A 22,501-nucleotide genomic window follows, 5' to 3' on the forward strand; every position below is an offset into this window, starting at 1 on the left:
ACCAGGCAGAAGAAATAGATGCAAGCCCTGGAACTAGTCAGATAGGAAGGGAAGAAACTGAAGCATAATTGCCACAAACTAAAGAAAATAAAAGAGCAAGAGAAGAAAACGAAATCCAAGTGCCAACTAAAAGACTTAAGAAAAGAAAGCACATTGAGCCTGGCTTCGTAAAGAAATTGAGGCTGAGGATAAAGACGGTGGAAGAAAAACGTGCTGAAGAAAGGAGAAGTGCTTGCATAGCTGAGCAACAAGAAGACACCTCGAAAAGAAGAAGCGATCGACTAAAGAGACAAAACAAAAAGTACAAGTCTCCTGAATGGACGCTCGTTTTGGAAGAATTTGAAGATCTTGATATAACTGACGAAAGCGACGGAGAACCAGTCGCAGAGTACTCTGCCAAAGAAGAAGACGAGCCACCGTGAATTTGTACAAAGTAAGATACTCGTGTAAAGACACAAAGAGGGGTTGAGAAACTTCTTCTGAGCCAAAATGTCTGATTCAAGCGTGAATGGTAGACCTAGTCGCAGTTGTTGCAAAACATGCTGCAAGGTATGTGTATGTAGTATAGTTATAGTGATATTAGTTTGGATAGGACTAACAGTGTTCATTCCTTTTGCGGTGAGCAAAAATACTAATGTTGACCCTACTGAAATTGTAAATACTGACAATGAGGAGCTGACAACACAGAGTGTAGCAAGACATGAGAGAGCACTCAAACAAACAAAACGAGATTTAGAAGCATCAGATGAGGGAGGACTACATTATCATGGAGTTAAGAATAAGACACATTTAAATGTTTTCGCAAACTTGTTAATACACTATGTAGAGACTATGGAAATTGAAGATTGCTATGTCTGCATGAAGCTACCTACCTCTGTAGCTGAAGGCGTGACATACCATCACCTGCCCCTGACATACGGAATATCGTGTAGCATTTTAGCAAGCTTATTTTACAAAAGAGGACCGTTACAGTACTATTACTCTAACAATGACGTGATCTTTTCTGAACTTCCTATACGTGGGAACCTGAATCCTGTACATACCAAAAGTGACGTTACTCGCTACATGGGCGAATACTTTCTGACTATAGGTAATATCGACATAGGTGACGCACACAGAGATAACTTGACCTGTTCTTTGCGTGAGCAGGAAAAGATGTTCCTGAACATGGCAGAGAAGAGGAGAATAAAAATACAAAGAAAGGCAGATGACGAAAAACAGAAAAGGCCAAAATGGGCAGAGAACATGGAAGGCACCTCAAATGGTGGGGCGGGACCTGCTCTGTTGCTGGATTTTGAAAGAAAGGGAAAGCTATGTCTTCACCGCGAGAAGACTAGCTACTATAATAACATTTTCATTGGTTCCAGTGAATGTGAACATAATTACAAGGTAATTGGAGGTTGGGGTTTCAAAAATGGGTCAGAGCCTGTGTTTCCCGGAATTTATTATATATGTGGAGACAAGGCTTATTTCAAATTGCCGGATCACTGGTATGGAAGCTGCTATTTTGGCATTGTCTTCCCGAAAATATACCATGTGAATGAAGTTGCTGGAAGCAGTGAAAATACTAATGGCTTAGTGCGTAGTAAAAGAGAAAGCGTAGGTAAAATAATGGGTAGTATTTTCAGTGCACTGATACCTGGCGTGGGAGTGGTTCTGAACACTCACAGAATTTGCAAATTGTCCACAATAGTAGATGTGTTGTCTACTGACACAGCTCATGGATTTCTGCTGGTCAATACCGAAATGGTTGCGATCAGATCAATGGTTTTACAGAACAGACTTGCTCTTGACACCTTATTAGCAAAAGAGGGCGGAGTCTGCCGGATGTTGAAGGCGCAACATTGTTGCACTTATATTCCGGACAAGAGTGTGCAGCTTAAAAGATATGTGAAAAACATTACTAATTTGGAAAAGGAACTCAGACCACTCGAGGTTGATAGTGCCTGGAAGAGACTGGTAGATGGTCTCTCAAACGTAGGTCATTGGCTTGCTAGCTTAGGTAAAAGCTTATTGTTCAAGGTACTGATGCCAATTGGAATTATAGGTCTTATCCTATTCTTCATATTTGTCTGTTGCAAATGTCGTAAGCACACCAGAAAGCATCAAGTGAATGCCAGAGGAGTGAAACGAAGTGTGGATGAGCTTGAACTAGAGGAAATGAATAATCAGATATACAAAAGGGTGAAAAATTCTCACCCTACCAAAAATGAGAAAGAAAAGTTGAATCGCTTGTTGGAAGAGATCGAGCTGTATAAGGTGTGAGAAGTTGGCATCTGGTTCCATTATTTTATGATGATAGTAAATATCATCAAAGAGGGGATTGATAGAGCAAGCTTCGCATCGCGACTTGCTCGAGTCATGAACCTCGCCCGTGTGTAATCAATGTAATAAATTTTGTACGTCTTATTAATGTTTATTTTTATATTTGAACGAAGTAGATGAAGCTTGTCTATGTGTTTTCTAACAACTAATCCATGTCTCTAAAACATGGCCGCCGCTTGGAAAATAGCTTCTGCGCATGCGTCAGTCACACTCACGTGACCTGACATAGTTATAAGTTTGGTGGGAAAGGGTGCGCATGCGTAATACACAGCTTTCGGTAATAACGTGGAGCTGCTCTTGTGAGAGTGTATATGTTGCTAACATTTAAACTGCATAGTATATTTTTAGAATGATAAGTTTAAAGTACAAAACCAATGATGTGTTTTCATACCGTCATTTCTATGTTTTAATTTGTTTTCGCTTACTTTTCATGTATCCTCGACTCGGAGGGGCGCTGGGCTGGGGAGTCCATTTTGGAGGGTATTTCTGCGCAGAATCGTAGAAGCTGCTATGGCATTGAACTGAGGCCAAAGAAGGTTGATGCCAGAGCCACCCTGGGAAAGAACACCTTCGCCCAGCAGCAGCATCATGATCATGTTCTATTGTAACGAAAATGTATTCTTTCACTGTATTCTGTGCGACTTTCTCATGGGAACCCCAATCTTGCTAGGCGGTGCCCAGAGATGTAAATTAGGCCTCCAAATAGTCTATTCTGATTGGTGTGTTACCCAAATCCTACCTTAGGACCAATCCAAATTGAGGGATTCTGACACTTTGCAACATTGGGGGGTGGTACACCGTCCCAAAACAGTATAACTACATTGGGTTCACCTAGGGAAATTGTCCGACTTGTCTGGTTTAGCTGACCTGTCACTGACCCAACGCACTCAATAGGTGACTGAAGATACAGAGTACTGCGGAGCACTCTGTCCGAAATTGACCATAGACTAAGGTTTTACTAAACCTTAAAGTGCTGGCGGAGCACTTCGCTGGGAGTTCGCTGACCCAATCGGGGTCTTGATCGATAGCTGCAGAGAGGGTGGAGCGCAGGCGTTGCTTCCGAACTGTGGGTGCCGGTCCTGTCCTGAGGGTCCTGTCCTGAGGGTTTCCTGTCCTGATCCTAATCTGGTCTTCCTGTCCTGTCCTGGGTGTCCATTCTGCACCTGCTGTCCATTGAAGGGTATCCTTCCTTGAGGGTTTCCTGTCCTTAACTGACCCGTGGCCAGGGTTTGGTTTCCACACCAGTCTAGGTAAATATTGCTCTGAATCTTTAAATCTTGCACCTTGCTATTTTTCTGTCTTTTGCTTCAATAAAGACACACCTTTGCATATGTTAAATTTCCATGCTTTTCCGCAACCATTGAATCATAAAGTCATTTGCATTTATTTCATAACGTGTTCCTATGTTACCCTACCTGTTAGAAATTATATTTTGCATTGCAGTTTGTCATTTTCTGATATGGTCTAGAACCTCCTTACTTAAACTGTCTAAAGAACTTTTGCCTTAAAGCATAGCGTGTTTCTCTCCATAGACTCTCCTATAGTCATATAGGATTTTTGATTTTATCATAGTATAAACTCTTCCAATAGGGAATCTTTAGTACGTGCATAAGGTTGTTTCCTTAAATGAATGTCCATACGTAAACTTTCTTCTAAAATTACATAGCATATTCCCGTTGCATCTCATATCAGAATTTCAATGATTACCTTGACTTTATTTCTCTATAGTTATGTACTTTTTATTATCTGGATTATTGATTGTCTTATTCTTGTAAATCTAATGATTTCTGAGAACGAACTATAGATAAAGACTTTAAAACTTCCAGTTGTCCGTGGTCATTTTACAAAGAATTTGAATGTTATTTGTTGGGTTTGTATTTTGCTGCCTTTCCTTTTACAGCTAGCTCCCTGATCCATTGTGGTCATAGGTACCCGTGTCGGTGGATGGTAAGTCGGGTACGCTGGGGAATAACGAAAGGAACTCACAAACTTTGATAGCAGACCGTGAGGTCATCCGATCAATGTATATGGTGATTTGAAATATATGGGCCCGAAGCCGGAAGTGGCGAAATTATTGGTCGGGTGACCCGCGCGCTCTATCAGTTTTACCTATAGTGTGTTTTAACCAATGCCCTTAATCAGTACCAATCACTTATATCGGCACACCCACCCTACTAGTTTATTATGTCAAACAACTTCGATATGTGTGTTCGACAAAGGCTATACACAAATATACAGCACTGTGCCCAAAATGACTCTCGTCTAAGACCCACTTGTCTCACCAACTTCATCATCATCCTCCGATTTGGAACATCTATGCTCCCTAGAAGCTCCATTTTTGAGTTTCTGGATCAAGCCTCAAATGTGTTTCAATATTGCTCATACACATTTCTTTTCTACACCTTAGTCTGCTTCACAGCGGATCTTATGCAATATCCTCAATGCCCTCCATCTCACCCATTTCTTAGCCAACCATTGTTGCCTCATATAGTCGGTCACCATTTGCTATCACCACGCTGCAGTCTGGGTCTTGGCATGTGGTTAAGCTTTCAGGTACATGCTAAAAAAACAAAACCCCCAAAAAAACAGCATGCAAAGTGCTGGTCGCTACAATGCCAGGGCGACTAAAGTTGTTAAAACTCTTTCTGCAAAGGTTCTTGGTCGCCCATAACACTTAATTTTATGTGGCGATGTGTCCACATTTCTTTTATGCACAGCATCATGTGGAAAAAAAATCTAATTGGTTCATTTTAATTACATACATATGATTTTCCTTGTGTTCAATAAAGTAATTTCTCTGAGTATTTTTTTTTGAGAAACCTTTTCAAAAGATCATCTTCAGCAAAATTAATTCTGTGTGATGCAATTTTAACAGTATTCCAAAAAACGTATTACATTTCGGTTCTTCTGGTGCAGTCATCAGCAGAGAATACAACAAATTAGAATTCTGAAATATAAACATGCTAAGATTTCCAATTACTCCCAATAGGGTCTGTTTAACTGACATTATTTCTACCCTGCTTTCTTAGGTACCTCCCCCACCCCTCCTCCAAACCGCATAGTGTCAGTTTTATACTTTTGAGAGCAACTGCAACCTTTGCATTATCGATGCCTTTACCATGACGGGTAAAGCAGTTGGGCTATTTTTTTCTGGTAATCAGTTTGTCATGTTTCCTTGTTTAGTCACTGCCATTTTCTTTTTTTTCTATTCTAGTCCTATAAAGATTTAAAAGAAACACACCAAATCACAACACTCATTTAGTTTGGATTCAAAACAGGTCTCTGTATCCAGCAATCCGAGGTTTTCCCTAGTGATCTTTTATTGGCAATTGCTTGAAAAGTTGTAACCTCACAAATTTGATTTTTTGCTAATTATGTGCTTTATTTGCCTTATGCTTGACTGATGCCCATTTCAAATTAGTAGCCCTTTCTGTCAAGCCTACGCAGTACAACGTGCAGGGAAATAATATAGTATTCAAACAGTATTGAGTGTGACAGATTAGGTTCTTTTAATCTTTTTGCCAGAGTGTAAATGTTTGATTGTATCACTTCTGAACACATAGGTACAATCTGCGCACTTTAAAAGTGTGAATGTTGAGGTCCTTCTCATTTGTGTCAATAAGCATTGTCTTTCTATATTAATGCAGAGTTCGAACTTGGTCTTTTTTCAAAGGCTATCTGTAACCGGGACGGGTGGCCCCCGCCCCCTGTGCCCCGGAGTGTGCCCGTAACCTGTGACCCCTCCCTCTTGTTTCCACAGCCGTCAACGACCCCTGCGTGGAACTGTCGGGAGGAGCGGTATAGTTGCGATGAGGAGGAGATGGGCCTCGGGCCCTTTAAGTGGTCTGGCGGGAGCGTTGCAGAGGAGGAGTCTGGCTACGCCTTAAAAGAAGACAGTAAGAGTGAACAGGTGTGTCTTTACACCGGAGGAGCGGTCAGTGAGTGGAGAGGAGCGGCGTGGAGCAAGAGCGTAGACGAGGAGGCGAGAGTGACGGAGGAGGAGGCGAGAGTGACGGAGGAGGAGGCGAGAGCAACAGCGGAGGAGGAGGCGAGAGCGGCAACGGAGGTCGGGACTGGAGGACCCTTGGAGGAAGAGGAGAACCGCGAGCGTCGGGAGGCCGGAATCTGAAGGAGCCGCGGTGACTCAGGAGCCAGGAGGCCAACGACCCCACGCATCGCCCAGCCACTCCCCTGGAGCGGCGTGGCTAACCGAGGTGCGTAACCGGATTGCGGGTAGGGTTGGTAGACCGGGTAGAGGTACCCTGTGAGCCCTTATTAAGTGCCCGGTATCCACGTCCATTAACCCCCCCCGAGCACCGTGGTGGTCTTCACCCCCTTTCCCCGTGACTGTTGGTCTGTCAAGAGTAACTGATACTCCCTCTCTTGTGCCTTCCCCGTCGGCGGAGCCTGGGTCACCACGGAGCCAGAAGACGGAAGAAGGAGGAGGAGCCCGACTCGGCGACGGGAGGAAGGTGTACTAAGAAAGAGCCGGCGCGAGAGGAGCAGATCGCAGAGAAGAGTCGTGTCCAGGAAAACCTGTACAGACCTTTTGTTTCACCAAATAAAGCCTGGTTTAACAATCACCAAGACCCGTCTCCTGCCTTTCCCTACCCCGCCGGTTACACTATCACTGGGCTAGATGTTACTATCATCTTCAACTCAGAGTCTGGGTCAAAGAACCTCCAATTCCGATTTTTGGTCAATGAGTTATCTTTGTTGGGAAATTTTGGTTTCAACTATAAAGCAAACAGTCGGTTTCTTTTCTTAACTTTTGAATAATTCATTTGCTCTAATCTATGCTTACTTTAACTTAAATCTCATCCAATTTTATGTGCCATGTATCACCGTCAGTGAAACAACAGAATAAATTGTTCCGGTCTGCAGGTTTTTTTAATACATGTGACACTTGTCATGTTCTGTTCTAACAGCTATTTTATATTTAAACACAACACAAAGACAATATATCTCATTTACAAAATGATCAATACATTTGCTTTTGCTTAAAATGTTCATCTTTTAGAACACTTGTATATAAAAATGATGGTCCATTCATTTCAATTATAAATTTGCTTAGCCACTGAAAGTAGTTGCATGTGCGCTTAGCCATCAAGAATTGTAAAAATACTTTCTTTGCTCCAAAGGTCTCAGCCATACTGTTCTTATGCAGCCTAAGCCTTAACACTGAGGAATATCAGTCTTAGGGTCTGAAAAATCTGCGGTATAACGTAGCCTATTCCTTTTCTTTAAAATACATTTTATTTAGTTACAGGTTTGTGGCCTCTTGGACATAGGAGTCCACCACTGCTGGTTTTGAAGAATAGTCCACAAACTCCATTATAGATTGAAAATTGTAGAGCACCCCACACACTATGTATCTGAAGGGGGTGACTATTACTGATGTCAAGTTGGGAGTAGGTAAAGAACTATTTTTCCATTATCTGTTATTCAACCTTGTTCATGATCTTATGATATTGTTTTGTTAATTAGTTCTACATATTCCAATGTTGCACCTACATCTTGATCCTAATATGTGTTTTCATCCTCTAGAGGCACAATTCTGCTCTTATATGCTTCCTATAGGACTAGATCTTCATTGGTACATACATTTAATTATATTTGTGCTATGCTTTCCAAAATATTTTCTTTACCTGTCAACATTTTTCATTTGATTTTTCTTTTAGATCCTTCAAGAAAACTATTGCTTTGCATGGGTAGATAAGAGGTCAATTTTGTTTCAATTTTGCCTACCTACTTTTTCTGTGAGCCATTCTTTCCTCTAGGATGTAAAAAATACCCCCAATATATATTTCTGAACTAAATAACATTTCTCCATTTCTGGAGAAAGCAAGTAGTTGTGAACATCATTATTAAGCCTTTCCAACGCCTCCATCTCGATGAAGACCAATTCCTTCCTATGGTTTCTTTGAACTAAATTCTTTTTTGGTGGGAGGTCTGCAGGATATTTCCTCCCCCAATAGGGATGATAACTTCTGAACTCAAAGTCGTTAATGCTGGACCCTTGCTCCTCTTTTTCCGCTGCCTTAATAAAAATATCTATCCACGTATACACCTTTCCCTTGATCTAATCATTTGCATTTCAGTTGTATTTTATGAAATGAGCCTCAATTGAATATATTGTAGCAGAATATCAAGTCTTTGGTGGCTATCCATTTTGTTGCAGAAAGATTAAGATGATCCAAATCAGATACGTGAAATTACAAGCTGGCAAGCCATTGCCAAGAGGAAAATACTGAGACAACCTGAACCTTGTTGGTTAAGAGACACTTAATGCTGATAAATCTGAGAAGACTAAAAGAAGCACATGATTTGAAGGAGTTTCTTTAAACTTTTGTGGACTACAACAGAAATATAAAATTGAAAAATGATCAATTAAATATGCATGGCATGGAAAATGAATAAAGTGATGATGTATATAATGAACATTTTGTGAAATCACCAACATATAACTGGTTCTTTCCAGACCAAGGTATGGAGTACTTATTAATATAGCACCCAACTTCCAGAACAAAGTATGATGGAGTGCATTGTTTAATCACCCATATCAGTTCTCACCTCATCAGTTGTCTTGTAGCATGGCGGGTTTGAGTTGGGATCAAACTCCATCTCTGAAGGAATGGACTAAGAAAAAAAAAGAATGAATAAGGACATTAATACACTTCACCTACCTTATGGTACTAAAATACTACAGAAACCATCCAAAAAAGAGATTGATACATAACCTAATGAATTGTGTTCCTTCTGAGATAGGTTTTTATGACATTTCAGAATGCTTTAGTCTTTGTTTCAACTTGTCTTTTTTGTGAGGGAATGGGGAAACCAAGGTGATGGTGTGGGTGCACTTACCAGGAGGCTAGAACTGTGACAGGCCTTGAGAAATCTGCTTGCCCACTCACTATGGAAAGTCAGATTTTATCAGATCGAGCTATTTTTAGGGCCTACTGGCACTGTCTGGTGAGCTGGCAAAGAACAGTTGTTCTGCTCATGAGCAACTAAGATGCCTTCGAATCTAGGACTTCGGGGGTCCGCGAGGCCTAGTCAGGGGGAAAACCAGCTGGGTTAAAACATGGATATCAAAATTAAGTCATCAAAATGAATAAAGTATATAAAAATAAAAGTAAAATTGAAAATGTGAAAACATTTTCTATATTTGATTGTGAACTGAACAAAATATTTCAATATTTGAGCATCTGTTTGATGTTCAAATCATAGAAACTGCACAGGCTGGGAGTGCCCCGGAGTCCAATAAGGACTCAGCGGGGACCCCTGCTTCGAGTAATGTTACAATGGGGGTTCCACAAATGTCAAAAGGTTAAGAACTGCTGGGCTAGATAGATCACAGCCACATTTGTGGATTGGATTCCCATTGCCCTCCACCTAGAACAAAATTCTCCGATATTCAGTGAATATCTTACAACATGGCTGTTTTCTATCTAGCAGACATTGATCAATGCCAAAGTCTTTGCAGTTTTCTATAATCGGTCTTATTCTAATACAACCAAGGGACCCCGTACAGGGTGACTGTAGCACTCAAAGCAATATCCTTGATTAAATACATCAACTTTACTGGTTGCAGATAAAAAAACTCAATCAAAATACTTGTTTCACCCAATGTTCTGTAGCGGTTTATGACAAGCACCATTGTTCTTCCCAAAGATTTCTCCATCAGACTGCTGACTGATATGTTACAATAGATATAAGGTAGGACAGCACATATCAAACATGGCAATAGCAGTCAATCAAGCACTATTCTAAGTATTACACTATGCCACTATGCCATTCCTCAACCCTACTAAGGTTGCAAGCTGGTTCATGCTGATAAAGCACTGGCTGTGACAAATTTATGCAGCAAATTATAAAGATTTTTGTATGACTTACAATATATTTTAAATGATATTGAATATGCAGTGTGAGAAAAAAATAAACCATAAGATAATTGATGGAATTTCATTCCTTTGTTCCTATTTGGACAACGAAGGCTGACCAGGAGATTATGAACTAACACACTGTGAATAGATTACACACTGCTCACTTGGGGGATACACTGCTATGTTCATATGCTGTTTTCCAGGAATGTTATGTTATATTACAGTTGCCTGGATTACTGCCAAATTTCTAATACTATATGTACACAAATGTTAATTTACAGTCTACGAAAACACCCAGAATCTGCACTGTTTCAACAGGAGCGGTTGCAGAATCAAAAATATATTTGGACAGAGTATCAATGCTCAATATGACAATACATCTTGTGGGCTGAAGTGCAGGGCTTTGCTTTTGCCTACATTTGAGCTGCAACTCATTCGCTGACTTTGTCTTTTGCTTTGTGACTAGACAACTGTTAAGACAGTGGTGCGAGGGGCTCGCAAACTCAGGGAATAATGCATGTTAATATAGATTTACATTGTTATCCAACTGTAGTGATGATGGTTAAAAGGGACTCTGTATCTAGGGTAGAATTTAACAATGAAAGGAGAAGGCCTTGTAGGACTCCACAAATCCAGGCTAAAAGAATTCAGCAATGAGAAGACTAACTTGTGACCAGTTATGGCAAGTATCTTTGGATCTTTTATATGTTTTGGTTAAACCGGCATATCTCAGAAGAACCATCTGTTTTACCTTCGCAGAGATTTTTGGTCACCCAAAAGACTATCAAAATTGAAGGGCTCAGAAGAGGCATGTTGAAAGAAGTGTGGCATAAGGAATGCCGACGATATTAATATGTTTGTACTCTGTCCTAAAATCCAGGACTTTTGGAAATACATTAATAAGCTCCTGAACAATCTTCTCCATATCAATATCCAGGCAAGCCCTGAACTAGTTTTCTTTGAGGTGTTGCTTGAAGCTGGAGACCCACAAGCCTACGGCAGCAAACTGTTGTTCTATTTGATTGATCATGTTGGGGAAAAGACAGATCTGTAAGCAGTGGATTCAACCAGCTCCCCCCCTCCAAAGCAGAATGGCTTGACTGGGCCATGTTGACTGTCTGGCTGGGCAGGGGTGATGGAGTGTAATTTCTAGATACAAACAGGATGTGAACGAATTGGGCTAGTCTCTCGATTTGGTCCAATGATTGCAGCCGTTTGGTGATAGGACATGGTAGTCGGTCTCTGTTATTCTTAAGCGGAGGCCTCAAGCTTCCCCATAAGTGCAGAACGCTATGGCAGAGGGATAGCTTTGAGGCCAGCTGGAAGTGAGCAAGGCAAATGAGGACATTGAAAATAAAATCCTAACTTGTGAACAAGTCTCTCTGTAGGCTAAGAATAAATCAAATATATTTAAGGCAGCTGCAGCGGTCACTATAACTGTAGAGAATGGAGTAGGTACAAGTGAACTAGTGGCAAAGGCCACATCGATGTTTTGCATGAGAAGGATGGAACAGAGAGTAAAGGCTGTTTATTTCACAAGGTCCTCCCAAAAACAACAATTTGGTTCTCTCTCAAGATGGTCATGTTTGACCTGCTACAAGTTACCTATGATTTATATCAAATGGGATTAATACCCCTTCTGGCATAATAAGCAAATAGACCCATACATACCATGGTGTGTATGCTCCAACAGTGCACTGCTAAAGTCAAACCAAAACCCATCAGCCAAGTTTTTGCCACATCAACTACTTTGCCAGTCCCCACCATATACCTACCCCATTTGAAGATGAAATACAATACTCACATGTCGGGAAATGAAGCAAGACATGGGTCCAATCTCTGTGAATAGCCCAACCTGGAAGGTGAGAAAAGAAGGTACCCACTGTAGGTCAGAGAGCAGAGAAGGCAAAACCAGCAACATGCCCATTCTAGGGAAACCACCAAGTTAATTCAATCAACCAACGTATAGCCCCCCCCACCCCCCACAGAAATGTGATGTGACTTGTTACTAAATCTAAAGAGGATAGTGGGAAATCCACACTGTGGGGGATGGTATGGGGCTTGTGAAGACACCGGAGGTAAAATGCAGTGATGATCGATAAATTAACACCACACGGAGGTAAACCTCAAGACGAAATCTAGGACATGACATTCCAGTAGAAAAAAGAACTGTAAACCACACCGGGCTGTTCTGAAGAGTGGGACATTTGGTACCAAGTAAAAATCTTGGCCTTAAATTATTTTCTTACTTGAAAGTATTTCGTAGACTTGAGCCTTCACCTTTTACTTTATCCTAACTCATATGCCTCACATCCTTGCAGAGCAATGTTTTAAATTATCACCCAATAAAAAGAGAGATGCCCCACGTACCAAAGGGACAGGGTGTTGCTAAGTCAAAGAAGAAGATAAATTCCTTTCGGTAACCAAATAAAATAATTCTTCAACCAATCACTCCAAATATACCACAAACCATTCATGTCAATCATACAAAAAACCCATACAACTATATTTGCAATGCCACAAGACAACCACTGACTAATAATGGAATGCCCCCTATATTTTATTTATTTATTTATTTTTTTTTTTTTTTTTTGAAAACCTTTATTGTACAGAGAGAGCTCACAAATACGGGCCTACAACCCACCGGGCTGGCCACCACAGAGCAGAATTTCAGGAGCAATGCACAGAGTATCACAGTATACAAAGGCAAAGAAACAGGAGAAATAACAAGCATCTTAGAGCAATCACAGGAGAAAAGAATTAGAAAGGTAGTTTTCTTATTTTTAAAGGACGGGTTAGGGAGTTCAGGAGTATGGCGGGCCGAGAGAGAAACCAGAGGGGTGGGGCCGCGGCGGGCAGCAACACAGCGATCGTAAAAAAACAGGAGAAACAAATACGAAATAGGCATACCAATAAGCACCGGTCAAAACAACGGACACGAGGAAAGGCCACTGCACACATCGTTCAATGCCCGCCCACCGCAGCCACCACCCGTCCCACCGAACAGCACAGAAAAGGACCCAAATACAAAAACAAGCATTGGAAATGCAATAGGTCTCGCAGCATTAGAGTTAGTGCTTTTAGAATTGTTTATGGGTTTTTGTGTAAATCTTTAGCATTTTTGTTTCCTGTAGCCAATGCTAAAGAATTAAAAAAAAAAGCCATAAACATTTCTAAAAGCTCTAACTCAAATGCTCCGAGACCTATTGCACTGTGTGAGGGTGAGGGGTTGAGGGTGAGTGAGGGTGAGTGAGGGTGAGGGTGGGTGAGGGTGAGTGAGGGTGAGTGAGGGTGTGAACGTTCTAATGTGATTAATAGTGGCTTATTCTATCAAAACTGAATTGATAAGTGGTTGAGTAGGTCTGTTAAAGTGATGCAAAACCCAGCCGCTCCCCTCTAGGGGTGTTATTTGGAGGACTAAGACTGACCCTGTATTCTACAAAGTAAGCCTGCCTAGTTGGGTAGACTCATAGTATTGTTACTAGAGATACAGACCGCTTTTAATGCAAGGACCTGCAACACTCTATGCTTTTTTTAGTAACTTTTGATCTATTTGATTGGGAAACACATTTTATTTGCAGATTTTACCAAATATGTATCTAGTGAAGGATTGTATGCCATAATTATGCGGAAAACGCCACATCTCCTAATTACTGTGGCCCTGATGGTAGGGTGGCTAGTCTTTGCCGAGGCTCGACTCATGGCCTGCAGGTCACTGCTTTTGTCGGTGGCTTGAGTGATGGCTTGAGTGATCGCTCGAGGGGATTGCTGGCTTGCCTTCATTGGAGGGTTTCTGACCGGTTAAGTGTAGTGCAGTGCACATCCTGTGATTGTCCCGTCAAGCTTGTATTGCTTGAGTGGTAGTTGCTGATCTTGCATTGCCTCTGGTTCTTGAGGCAGAACAGTGTTTTGCGCAGGATTACACGTTTTGCACGTGGGGAGGCTGGGGTGCATCGGCGTTATAGCACATCTCCGTATAGAACGGTGTATTAAGTATTTCTGTTGACTAGATAAAATGCCCTCCCCAGTACAAAGCATTTTTATCTGCATTATTTTGGGTGGGTACGTACTGTTTTGGTGGAGTGCTTCGGCTGTGTTGATTACGCATCAGGCTTCGCCCTCCTTGGAAGACATTGCATTGGCCCAACCACCACCCCTGCATAGGACACCACATGCAGCACGCTGCGTGGGGGCGGTCTCCTTGACAGGTGTTGACCAAGTTCGGTCTGTATTGTGCAGCACCGCCCCCTCCCTCCCGCGCACACACATGGATGCCCCCTACCCACAGAGGTGTGTGATGTTTGCCTCGAACACAGAATGTACTGGCACTCGCTGGCTGCCTGAACACCCGGGGGGGATGGGGGGAGAATCCATTGGCATGGCAACCGGGGAGGTGGAAGGGGGCATGACTCAAGAGAAAACACAGGGTGGCTGCCATGTTTTGCAACAAACAGTACGATTGCCAAGACGCTGGCTGAGACCGAAGCCTGTTCTAAGAAGCGCATGCAAGCCCTGAAATAAATCACCTGAGCACGTGCGATTTACGATTTTAATGTCTTATTTTTGCTTAGCACTCGCTTTTAGTTTAGACTCTCCTACATACCTGGTGCGACCTGTCCCTTTCCAGGGCGCTGCGCGCGGGGAGCATGATTCGTTGGGGTCCGAAAACCGGACCAGATGTGTTTGCTGAATGTCTGCCTGTTCGTCAAGGCGCTTTCAGCTGTTAGAAGCCCCGTTTGTTACAAACGAGACGCTGTTGTCAGTCTGATTTTAATCGATGCGCCTCCGGTGCTTGCCAGGGTCGTGTCGTCTAGTCTTTTGTTGCAAGAGCTGAAGAGCATCTTAAAACTGTTCGGTTACTGAGTTCTGGCGGCCACAGTGAGAACATCGCTGAAATTGTGTGTCCGTAACTTTGCAAGAAGTGAACTTTGTTTGCCAAGAGAGAACCGAAAAGTGCCCTGGAGTGGAGGAGGGGGGAGGAGAGTAGGGGAGGCACGGCCTAGCGGCCGTGCAATCAAGTAGTGAGGGGGCGGAGCTGGGGGAGGCTGTGGAAGAGAGTAGGCAAGGCGACACGGCGGGAGGGGGCGGAGCGGGTAAACAAAGACGGACATGCACGCGCCCGTGACTTTTAAGGTCAATGCGCATGCGCATAAGCTTAATGCGCATGCGCATTGACCTTAAAAGTCACGGGCACTGCAAGGAATCGCCACGATTCCTTGCAGTGTGGATAAAGAGTGGATAACTCGCAATACTCTCGCCTTGCTCGATGCGCATGCGCATCGACAGGCGAGACCTAACAATACGAAACGTACCCCCAATAAAAGAAGAGAACCCCACAAAAAGGGGGGGGGGGGAAGGGAAAGGGGAAGAAGGAAAAGGAAGGGACTCTTACCCAAACACCCGCCCCCGGGCGACGAAACAGGAAAACAAAAACCCGGTACAAAATAGACATTAAAAATAAAGAAGACACACCCAGCAAATCACAATCATCGTGATACCGGAAAAATACCCCAGAAAGACACCAGGGGGACAGACGACGAGACAGAGCCCCGAAAGAGGGGATACACAAGGGCCATAGAACCAAAAAGGGAGAAAAAAGGAGGAAAAAGACCCCCCAAAAACAGCAACAGACCCCCCCACCCACCCCACAAGCCCACCCTACACCCCTGCAGAAGGCTACGGCCAACCCCCCAGCAGCGTGCCTGTCGCCCTAAATAGAACCCGAAATATAGAAAAAAGAAACAAGGTAGAAACAAAGGCAAAAGAGAAGGGCCAGGGAAAGGAGGGAACATTACACACGGGAGAGGGCGAAAAAACAGTATTATCTGCAACCATCCCACCACCTGTGAAAAGGGGAGAGGCAGAGCCCACGGGAAGTTAACGATATTAGGATAAGTTTCAGGAGTCCCATGAAGTTACGCAACATCACAACAGCACATGTCGGTCATAAATCAGAAACGAGACTACCGCATATAATAAGTCATTTCAGCCCTGTCCGCTTTTGTCCAAAGTTGTAATCATCCAAACAAACAAAGTCCAAACGACGAGGGACACAGGGTTCAGGAGTAAATCCAGCGGCAGTCCTGAGAAGAAACGTGAAAGAAAATACGGAGGATACAAAAAAGTTACGGTACAACCTTCGCACCGCAGGCACAGTTCTAAGGACAGGTCCAACGAGGCAAGCCCAGCTAGGTCGGCACAGGCGCCCCGGCCGGGGAGCCGACGCGATGAGAAACAGAAAGGATCATCGAGGCCTGGACAGGATGCAAACGGACCGCAGACCAGCGGCCGAGGCAACAAAGCAGGACGACGAAGGGCGTCGGAGAGTCTCCAACCCAAGGATGCGGTCTCCGCCGGAGGCACAGAGACCAGGAGCACACCAGCCGTACCCTGCAACGAGGAAGCCAAATCCGACGACGGGGCCCGTGTAATTCGAAAAGTGGGTCCGCCTCCACAGGGGAAACAGGCGCAGCCACGGAAGTCCGCCAGGAGTATAGTGCATCCAGGACAACTTGAAGTGCAGGAAACCCTTCACAAGATCCGACATCCGGGCCGTGTGGCGGGCCCCCAGTGCTCGCCCAGGCCCGGCAGAGACTCCCAGGGTCGGCCGCCATCTTAGGAGCCCAGCAAGCCCTCGGTCGTCGGGGGCCCCGGCCGGAGCAACACCAAAGCAAAAGGAGGTCAGCCGAACTGCGGCAGGGCGCCCCAAGGCAGGAAGGAGACCCACCAGAAGAAGGATGTTCGTCGGCCCCCTCGTGCCGCCGGCCCCGTTCTCCGAGCCCGGGCGGAAAATCCAAAATGGCCGGGCCGGGGAACAAAGGGGGGACCAAGCCGGATAAATGAGGAGGCTCTCCCGCAGGAGGCAGCGTCCGCACCCCAAGGCCCAGGCCAGTCGGGTCCGCCAACGGGCACAGCCGGCCTATTCGCACATCAGCCTCCGCAACCAGATCCACAGCGCCAGCAAGGGCCGACCATCGCGCTCCGTCACGTCCCGGCGCAGCAAGGAGGTCCAGGCCAGTCCGCCCCGGAGGCTCCGAGCGGGACCACCGCACAGGATCGACAGCACCCAGGATCACCGGAGCAACGGGTAAGTGTCCGCAAAGTGTCTGCAATACCGAAACACAGCAAGGAGGGCTTCCCGGGGCAGGAGAAATACAGGATAATCGAAGAAAACAGGCGGTTGAACGGAGCCGAGCTAAAACGCGGCCATCTCGGTCGCGAGCTAGGCTCCTCCCCCTTATATTTTATTTTTAAAATGTTCGAACTAATAAAAATGTGTTCATTATAAAGAATTAATAAATCTTCATATTATATAAAACATATATTCCATTATACAATTTTATGTGTTACATAAACAGCTTATTAATCAGGAGGGAGATGCAAAAAATCATCATGTATCAAAAACAAATATTATATAACATACATAAATCCTACAAATAGTACATACACTATAGCCGCGTATTAAAAACAATTAAAAGTGTATAGTCTAAAAGAAAGATAAAACAAAAGAAGAAGAGAGAGAAAGTGACAGACAGCAATTACGACAGTATACTTATTAGTGATTCATGGACTAATCCAGGTTAAACAAAAAAGTCTCAAATGCCAGATATGTATGCAGTCTAAGTGTTTTTATCACAATGACTGGCTGTACACTGGATTTAGTTTATCCCAAGCGTCGACAGGTTTCGGTGTGTTCGCAGAGTAATGGCCACCCTCATCAAGACAACTTTAATGTGCCTCTTCTTTTAGAATCTTCAAACAAATACCCAAGTATCTATGGCGAGTATCCTACAGGCATGAATGGTCCTTGTAGGGAAATGGTTCTACCATTTACTCTAGGGATACCATCATTCCAATTAAAACATCCGGTTGTGAGTGTTTTATTCAATTGTGCCCAAGGATTCCAGGTCAATCTGTTTACACTGGCCCTCCTTATGAGTGGATGTTCCAGGATCTCTAACGGCGGGACCAACAACCTCCAGAAGGCATTTGGATCCTATAGTGTTTTCCAGCCCATCACTGTCTGTACGTCCGATCTGCTAGTCATCCAGCCTTACCATAACAAGCACAGAAGGCAGGTTTGCCCAACTTAAACAACCAAAGTGCTCACTCACTCATGGTTTGACCCTCACCTGTAACAGAGATTTCTATTTAAATCGGAAGCAGTTTTGCTAGCAGTTGCATAGTTATCCGTACAGAAAGAGAAAAAAAATCCCATTCCCAGCATGTGAGAAAGTGCCATTTTGCATTTTTAGCCCCCCACCTTGGGCACCCCCCCCACACCCCCCGCCCCCCAACCCCCCCCACCAATATCACTGGGAAAATGTCACTGCCCCTACAGCATGCATGCCCCTGTGAGGGAGAAAATGACTAAGTCGACATGGCACCCTGCCTCAGTGCCATGCCAGCTAGCACTACCTGACAGTCTAGGTAAATCACTCCTCTAGCAGGTCTCACAGCCCTAAGGCAGGGTGCGCTATACTCCAGGTGATGGCATATCTGCATGAACCGATATGCCCAAACAATATTGGGCACCATTTCCCAAAATTGTGCCAGTGAAGCCATAGAGAGTACTGGTCAACTCGAGTTTCACAGCACCATGATGGCTTTATTGAATATCTGAGTGTTTGGTACCAAACTACTCCTTTAAATAAATCCACACTTATGCCAGTGTGGAATTTATTGTACCTTGTACCCAGTGGGCACCTCAGAGGTGCCCCCTGAATCCCTACCAACCGTGGTGTGGTCTCTAAACGCCCCGGCTCTCGGAGTCCAGAAACAATGCACATCCTGGGCAGAGGTGGCATGCCGCCTCCCCCGGGATGGGCCAGTGCTCGAAGAGGGAAGCTTAAAAAACCTGCTGCCTTTGTAATGTGACCCCCAGCCTCTGTTGCTAGCAGCAGATGGCAGCCCCTGGTTTACACCCCCACTTTTGGCAGGAAAATTCGAAAAATAGGTGTGCCCACCTCTGCCAACCCCCACCCCTAAGGTGAGGGGAAGTGAGGTGAAGATGGGGGGACTCCTCCAATCAGGGCTAGGTCTATGTCTCCTCCCATAGGAGTGTGGCATAATAGAGGGTGTTGTCATCCCATGTAAGGTGCCCATTGGCCCTACCTGCTACTCCCCTAAAACGCATCCTAAATTTAGTATTTGGGTGGCTCCACAGACCTGGCCCTCAGCTCTGCGACGACCTAAGAAGAAAGAAGACACCCTGCAGCAGAAGCCAGAAGACAACTGCCTGGGCCACAGCCCTGTCTCCAGCTTTAATGACCCTGCGGCCTGTCTTGCAACGATCTCCAAATCCCCAGGGAAAGCTGCTGTCTTCAATAAAGACTTCAATCTCCCTAGGACAGAGGACCTGTCTAGAAGAAAGCAACTCCAAAGGCTCCGGATCCTGGTGGATCCACGTCTCCTGCCCACTCTGCACCCGACACCCACGGCCCGAGTGGCTTACCTGGCAGTGAGATCTCCACGGCAATCCTGAGCTTGTGTCCAGTGTGGGCTGATCTCTCCTGCAGTGTGAATCCAGAGACCTCCCCACCGCCGACCGGGACCAGCTCCGGTAGGAAGACTCAGACATCGAAAGGCACCCGAAGCCCCTGGGCCTTAGTGAGAAATAACCGAGGGTGCCCCTTCGACCCCCCTACATCCCAACTTACCTCTAATGTTGTTGGTCTTCCACATGCAAACTCTAGTGCCACGCCTGCCGCTTCTTTGCCGACCAAACAATCCTCGTTGGGCGCTCGATGTCGAATTTGCACCCTGTATCCAGTCACCCCAGTACTGCTGGTGCTGTATGTTTAGTGCTGCTTTGTGGGCCCCTGTGCTTGTGCTCACCCCCAAAGCCTGGCCCCTGCAATCAATTTACTTACCTGCATGCAGTGTGGGTCCAGGCGCCCCCTGTCTATATTGGAAAGCACTGGGTCGAACTCCAATTTTGACCTCTGCACCCAGTCGCCCCTGTGCCGCTGGTGGTGCAGTTTTAGTACTTAGCCAACCTCTGTCCCTTGATGACATTTGGCTCCGGAGACTGAGATTGTATGTTAAATACTTACCTGTTTAACCACAATATTGTTTTCCCCCATTGGACTCTGTGAAGAGCGTTTCTAAGTGTCGATTTTTCAAAGTGAAAAGTATTTTTAATTAACAAACGTACTTACCTGATTACAAAGACCTTGGTCTTAAAATAAAGTACAAAGTATAATTTTATAAAATGGGACTGGATCTCCTTCTTGAGTCGTGTGTCCATTATTGATCATGTGTGTGTCATAAATGTCCTCTGTGTTAGGCCTAAGGCTGCTCACCCACACTACCACTAATAGAGCACTTTGGGTTTCGCATTGAGCCCTGTACTCTTTTGGGGAACCACTGGACTCTGTGCACAGTATTACCACCTAGTGGCAAAATATACAGAGCCAGCTTCCTATATAGCATTTACTTGCCACTAGGCTAGAATATTTTCAAAGGGGTGGGTGAATAGTACTTAAAGGTGGGACATGTAGAAAATTAATGTGACCGCGTCTCTACAGTGACAAGGCCAAGAAAGCTATTTTCACTGTGTTCCATGTAGAAAACAAGAGTACAAATTAAAATACTAATATTGTATCTTGCGTAATTATTTTTCTAGCTAGTCCCATTCCCAACTTGTTTTAATAGTTATTAAAAATCCAGGTCAATGGCGAAGTCATATTTGGAATCAAAATGAAAGAAAATAACTTCTAGAACCTGTTGTCTGTGACCTGAGAGAAGCCCTGAAGGACAGGACCTTCTCCCTCTTTTACCCAAGACAAAAACGTGGCCTCCAAGGGTCAGTTGGCTGACCTCCTGTGTGGCAATAAGGAGACAACAAACTGCAAGAGGCCTTTTCCTGTAAATATACAGCTAACCAGTGGCAATCAGACCCTGATGTTGGACTTTGCCTGACACCCTTTGAGTCTCTATGTGCCTCCTCTGTGGTCCAGGGAAACCCTAAGTGTACTACTGTGGTTTACAAGACTTAAAAGGTAAAATCGTTGATCAGGATAAACCTAGTTGGTGTAGCCAATTAGGGCTCCATTGCGGTCAGCCCCAAACTGTGCATAGTTCCTGGTCTACCGCAACCATAAGCTATCATTGGCACTTCGTGTTTCTTGCCCCCATTTCTACATAAAAACTTAAAAAGTCATATCTCTGGTTCCCCTTTTTGCATTTTTGTCACGTTGGAGTCATTTTGGTTATTACATTTTGATCTATTTTTCTAATTCAGGTTGGGATTTTCATTGTTTTGTATTTCACTTTATTACTGTTTTGGTACTGCATAAATACTTTGCACAATGCCCTAATTTAAAAACCTGTTTGCTCCATGCCATAGGTACCAGGGGTTGAGCTCACTTTCATTCAGTAACTTTAAGGGTTCAGCCCGACTAGAGCTGTGATTACTTCTCAAGTCGCCCACCCCAAATAATAATCACATTTCTTACATACTTTATGCCTTCCTTCCCAGCATGGTGCAGTAAACTGGAATGTTTCACAGACAGACCTCTCTCTTGGTCCCATACAAAGTGTAGGATAAATGGATTTTCGCTTGTTCTACTGCCTGCTAAAGATGAAGACACTGCTTCAAGAGAATGGCCAATATTTATTTCAGTCAAAGTGTCAAGGGGACTAGGCAAGACCGCTGCAGCATCACTGTCATTTGCAGCCACACCTAGATGTACAAGTTTCAGTTATCTACTTTGTTGTCCATTGTTAAGCAATTGCAAAGATGGTCCATACAGCCCTGCAGACAATGCTAAGATCTGGAAGGAGGAGGTGGAAATATGCGTACATGAAAATCATGCAGTATCCACCCATGAGTGGAAATTTCTTTTTATCAACAAGTACCCATGGAGAATAGTTATGTATACTTGTCTGTATATCAGTTCCAGGCCATGCTAAAAGGGGAACTGTATTCACAAAGATGTGACATAACATCACCATTCAGAATCCCATACCTGAAGGTTTGCAGCAAGATTTACTCCCCAATTTGTCCCACAAAGTGACAGAGCCTAACTACTAGAAATAGTACCAGTTACACCACAGCTATGCCAAACGCATTCCTTTACCTTGTTGACTTGGGTGACAACAGCATCCACCACCTCACCCTTAAAGGGCCTGAAAACAATGGCCTTGTATTTCACAGGGTACAGCACAAATCCACGCCCCGGCTGGATCACCCCTGCCCCAATGTTATCGATGGTGGTAACTGCAATCACAAATCCGTACCTGTGAGAGAGAGAAAGGGGCAGATTAAAGTAGGTTTATGCCTTCCA

The 22,501-nt window shown here is 44.3% G+C and overlaps 1 protein-coding gene across 1 annotated transcript in view; it reads right to left on the reverse strand.

The window, feature by feature from the left end:
* Nucleotides 1–22,501, reverse strand: part of POLR2G (RNA polymerase II subunit G) — a 50,674-nt gene that overhangs the window by 15,208 nt on the left and 12,965 nt on the right. The window contains exons 3-5 of the mRNA XM_078660578.1: nucleotides 22,295–22,454; nucleotides 12,016–12,066; nucleotides 8,899–8,964 (exon numbers count right to left, since the gene is read on the reverse strand). Of these exons, the coding sequence (XP_078516704.1) occupies nucleotides 8,899–8,964; nucleotides 12,016–12,066; nucleotides 22,295–22,454 (277 nt within the window). The remainder of the gene's footprint in view (nucleotides 1–8,898; nucleotides 8,965–12,015; nucleotides 12,067–22,294; nucleotides 22,455–22,501) is intronic.

The sequence above is a fragment of the Lissotriton helveticus genome, chromosome 9 (assembly GCF_964261635.1).
Source record: "Lissotriton helveticus chromosome 9, aLisHel1.1, whole genome shotgun sequence".
Classification (NCBI taxonomy): domain Eukaryota; kingdom Metazoa; phylum Chordata; class Amphibia; order Caudata; family Salamandridae; genus Lissotriton; species Lissotriton helveticus.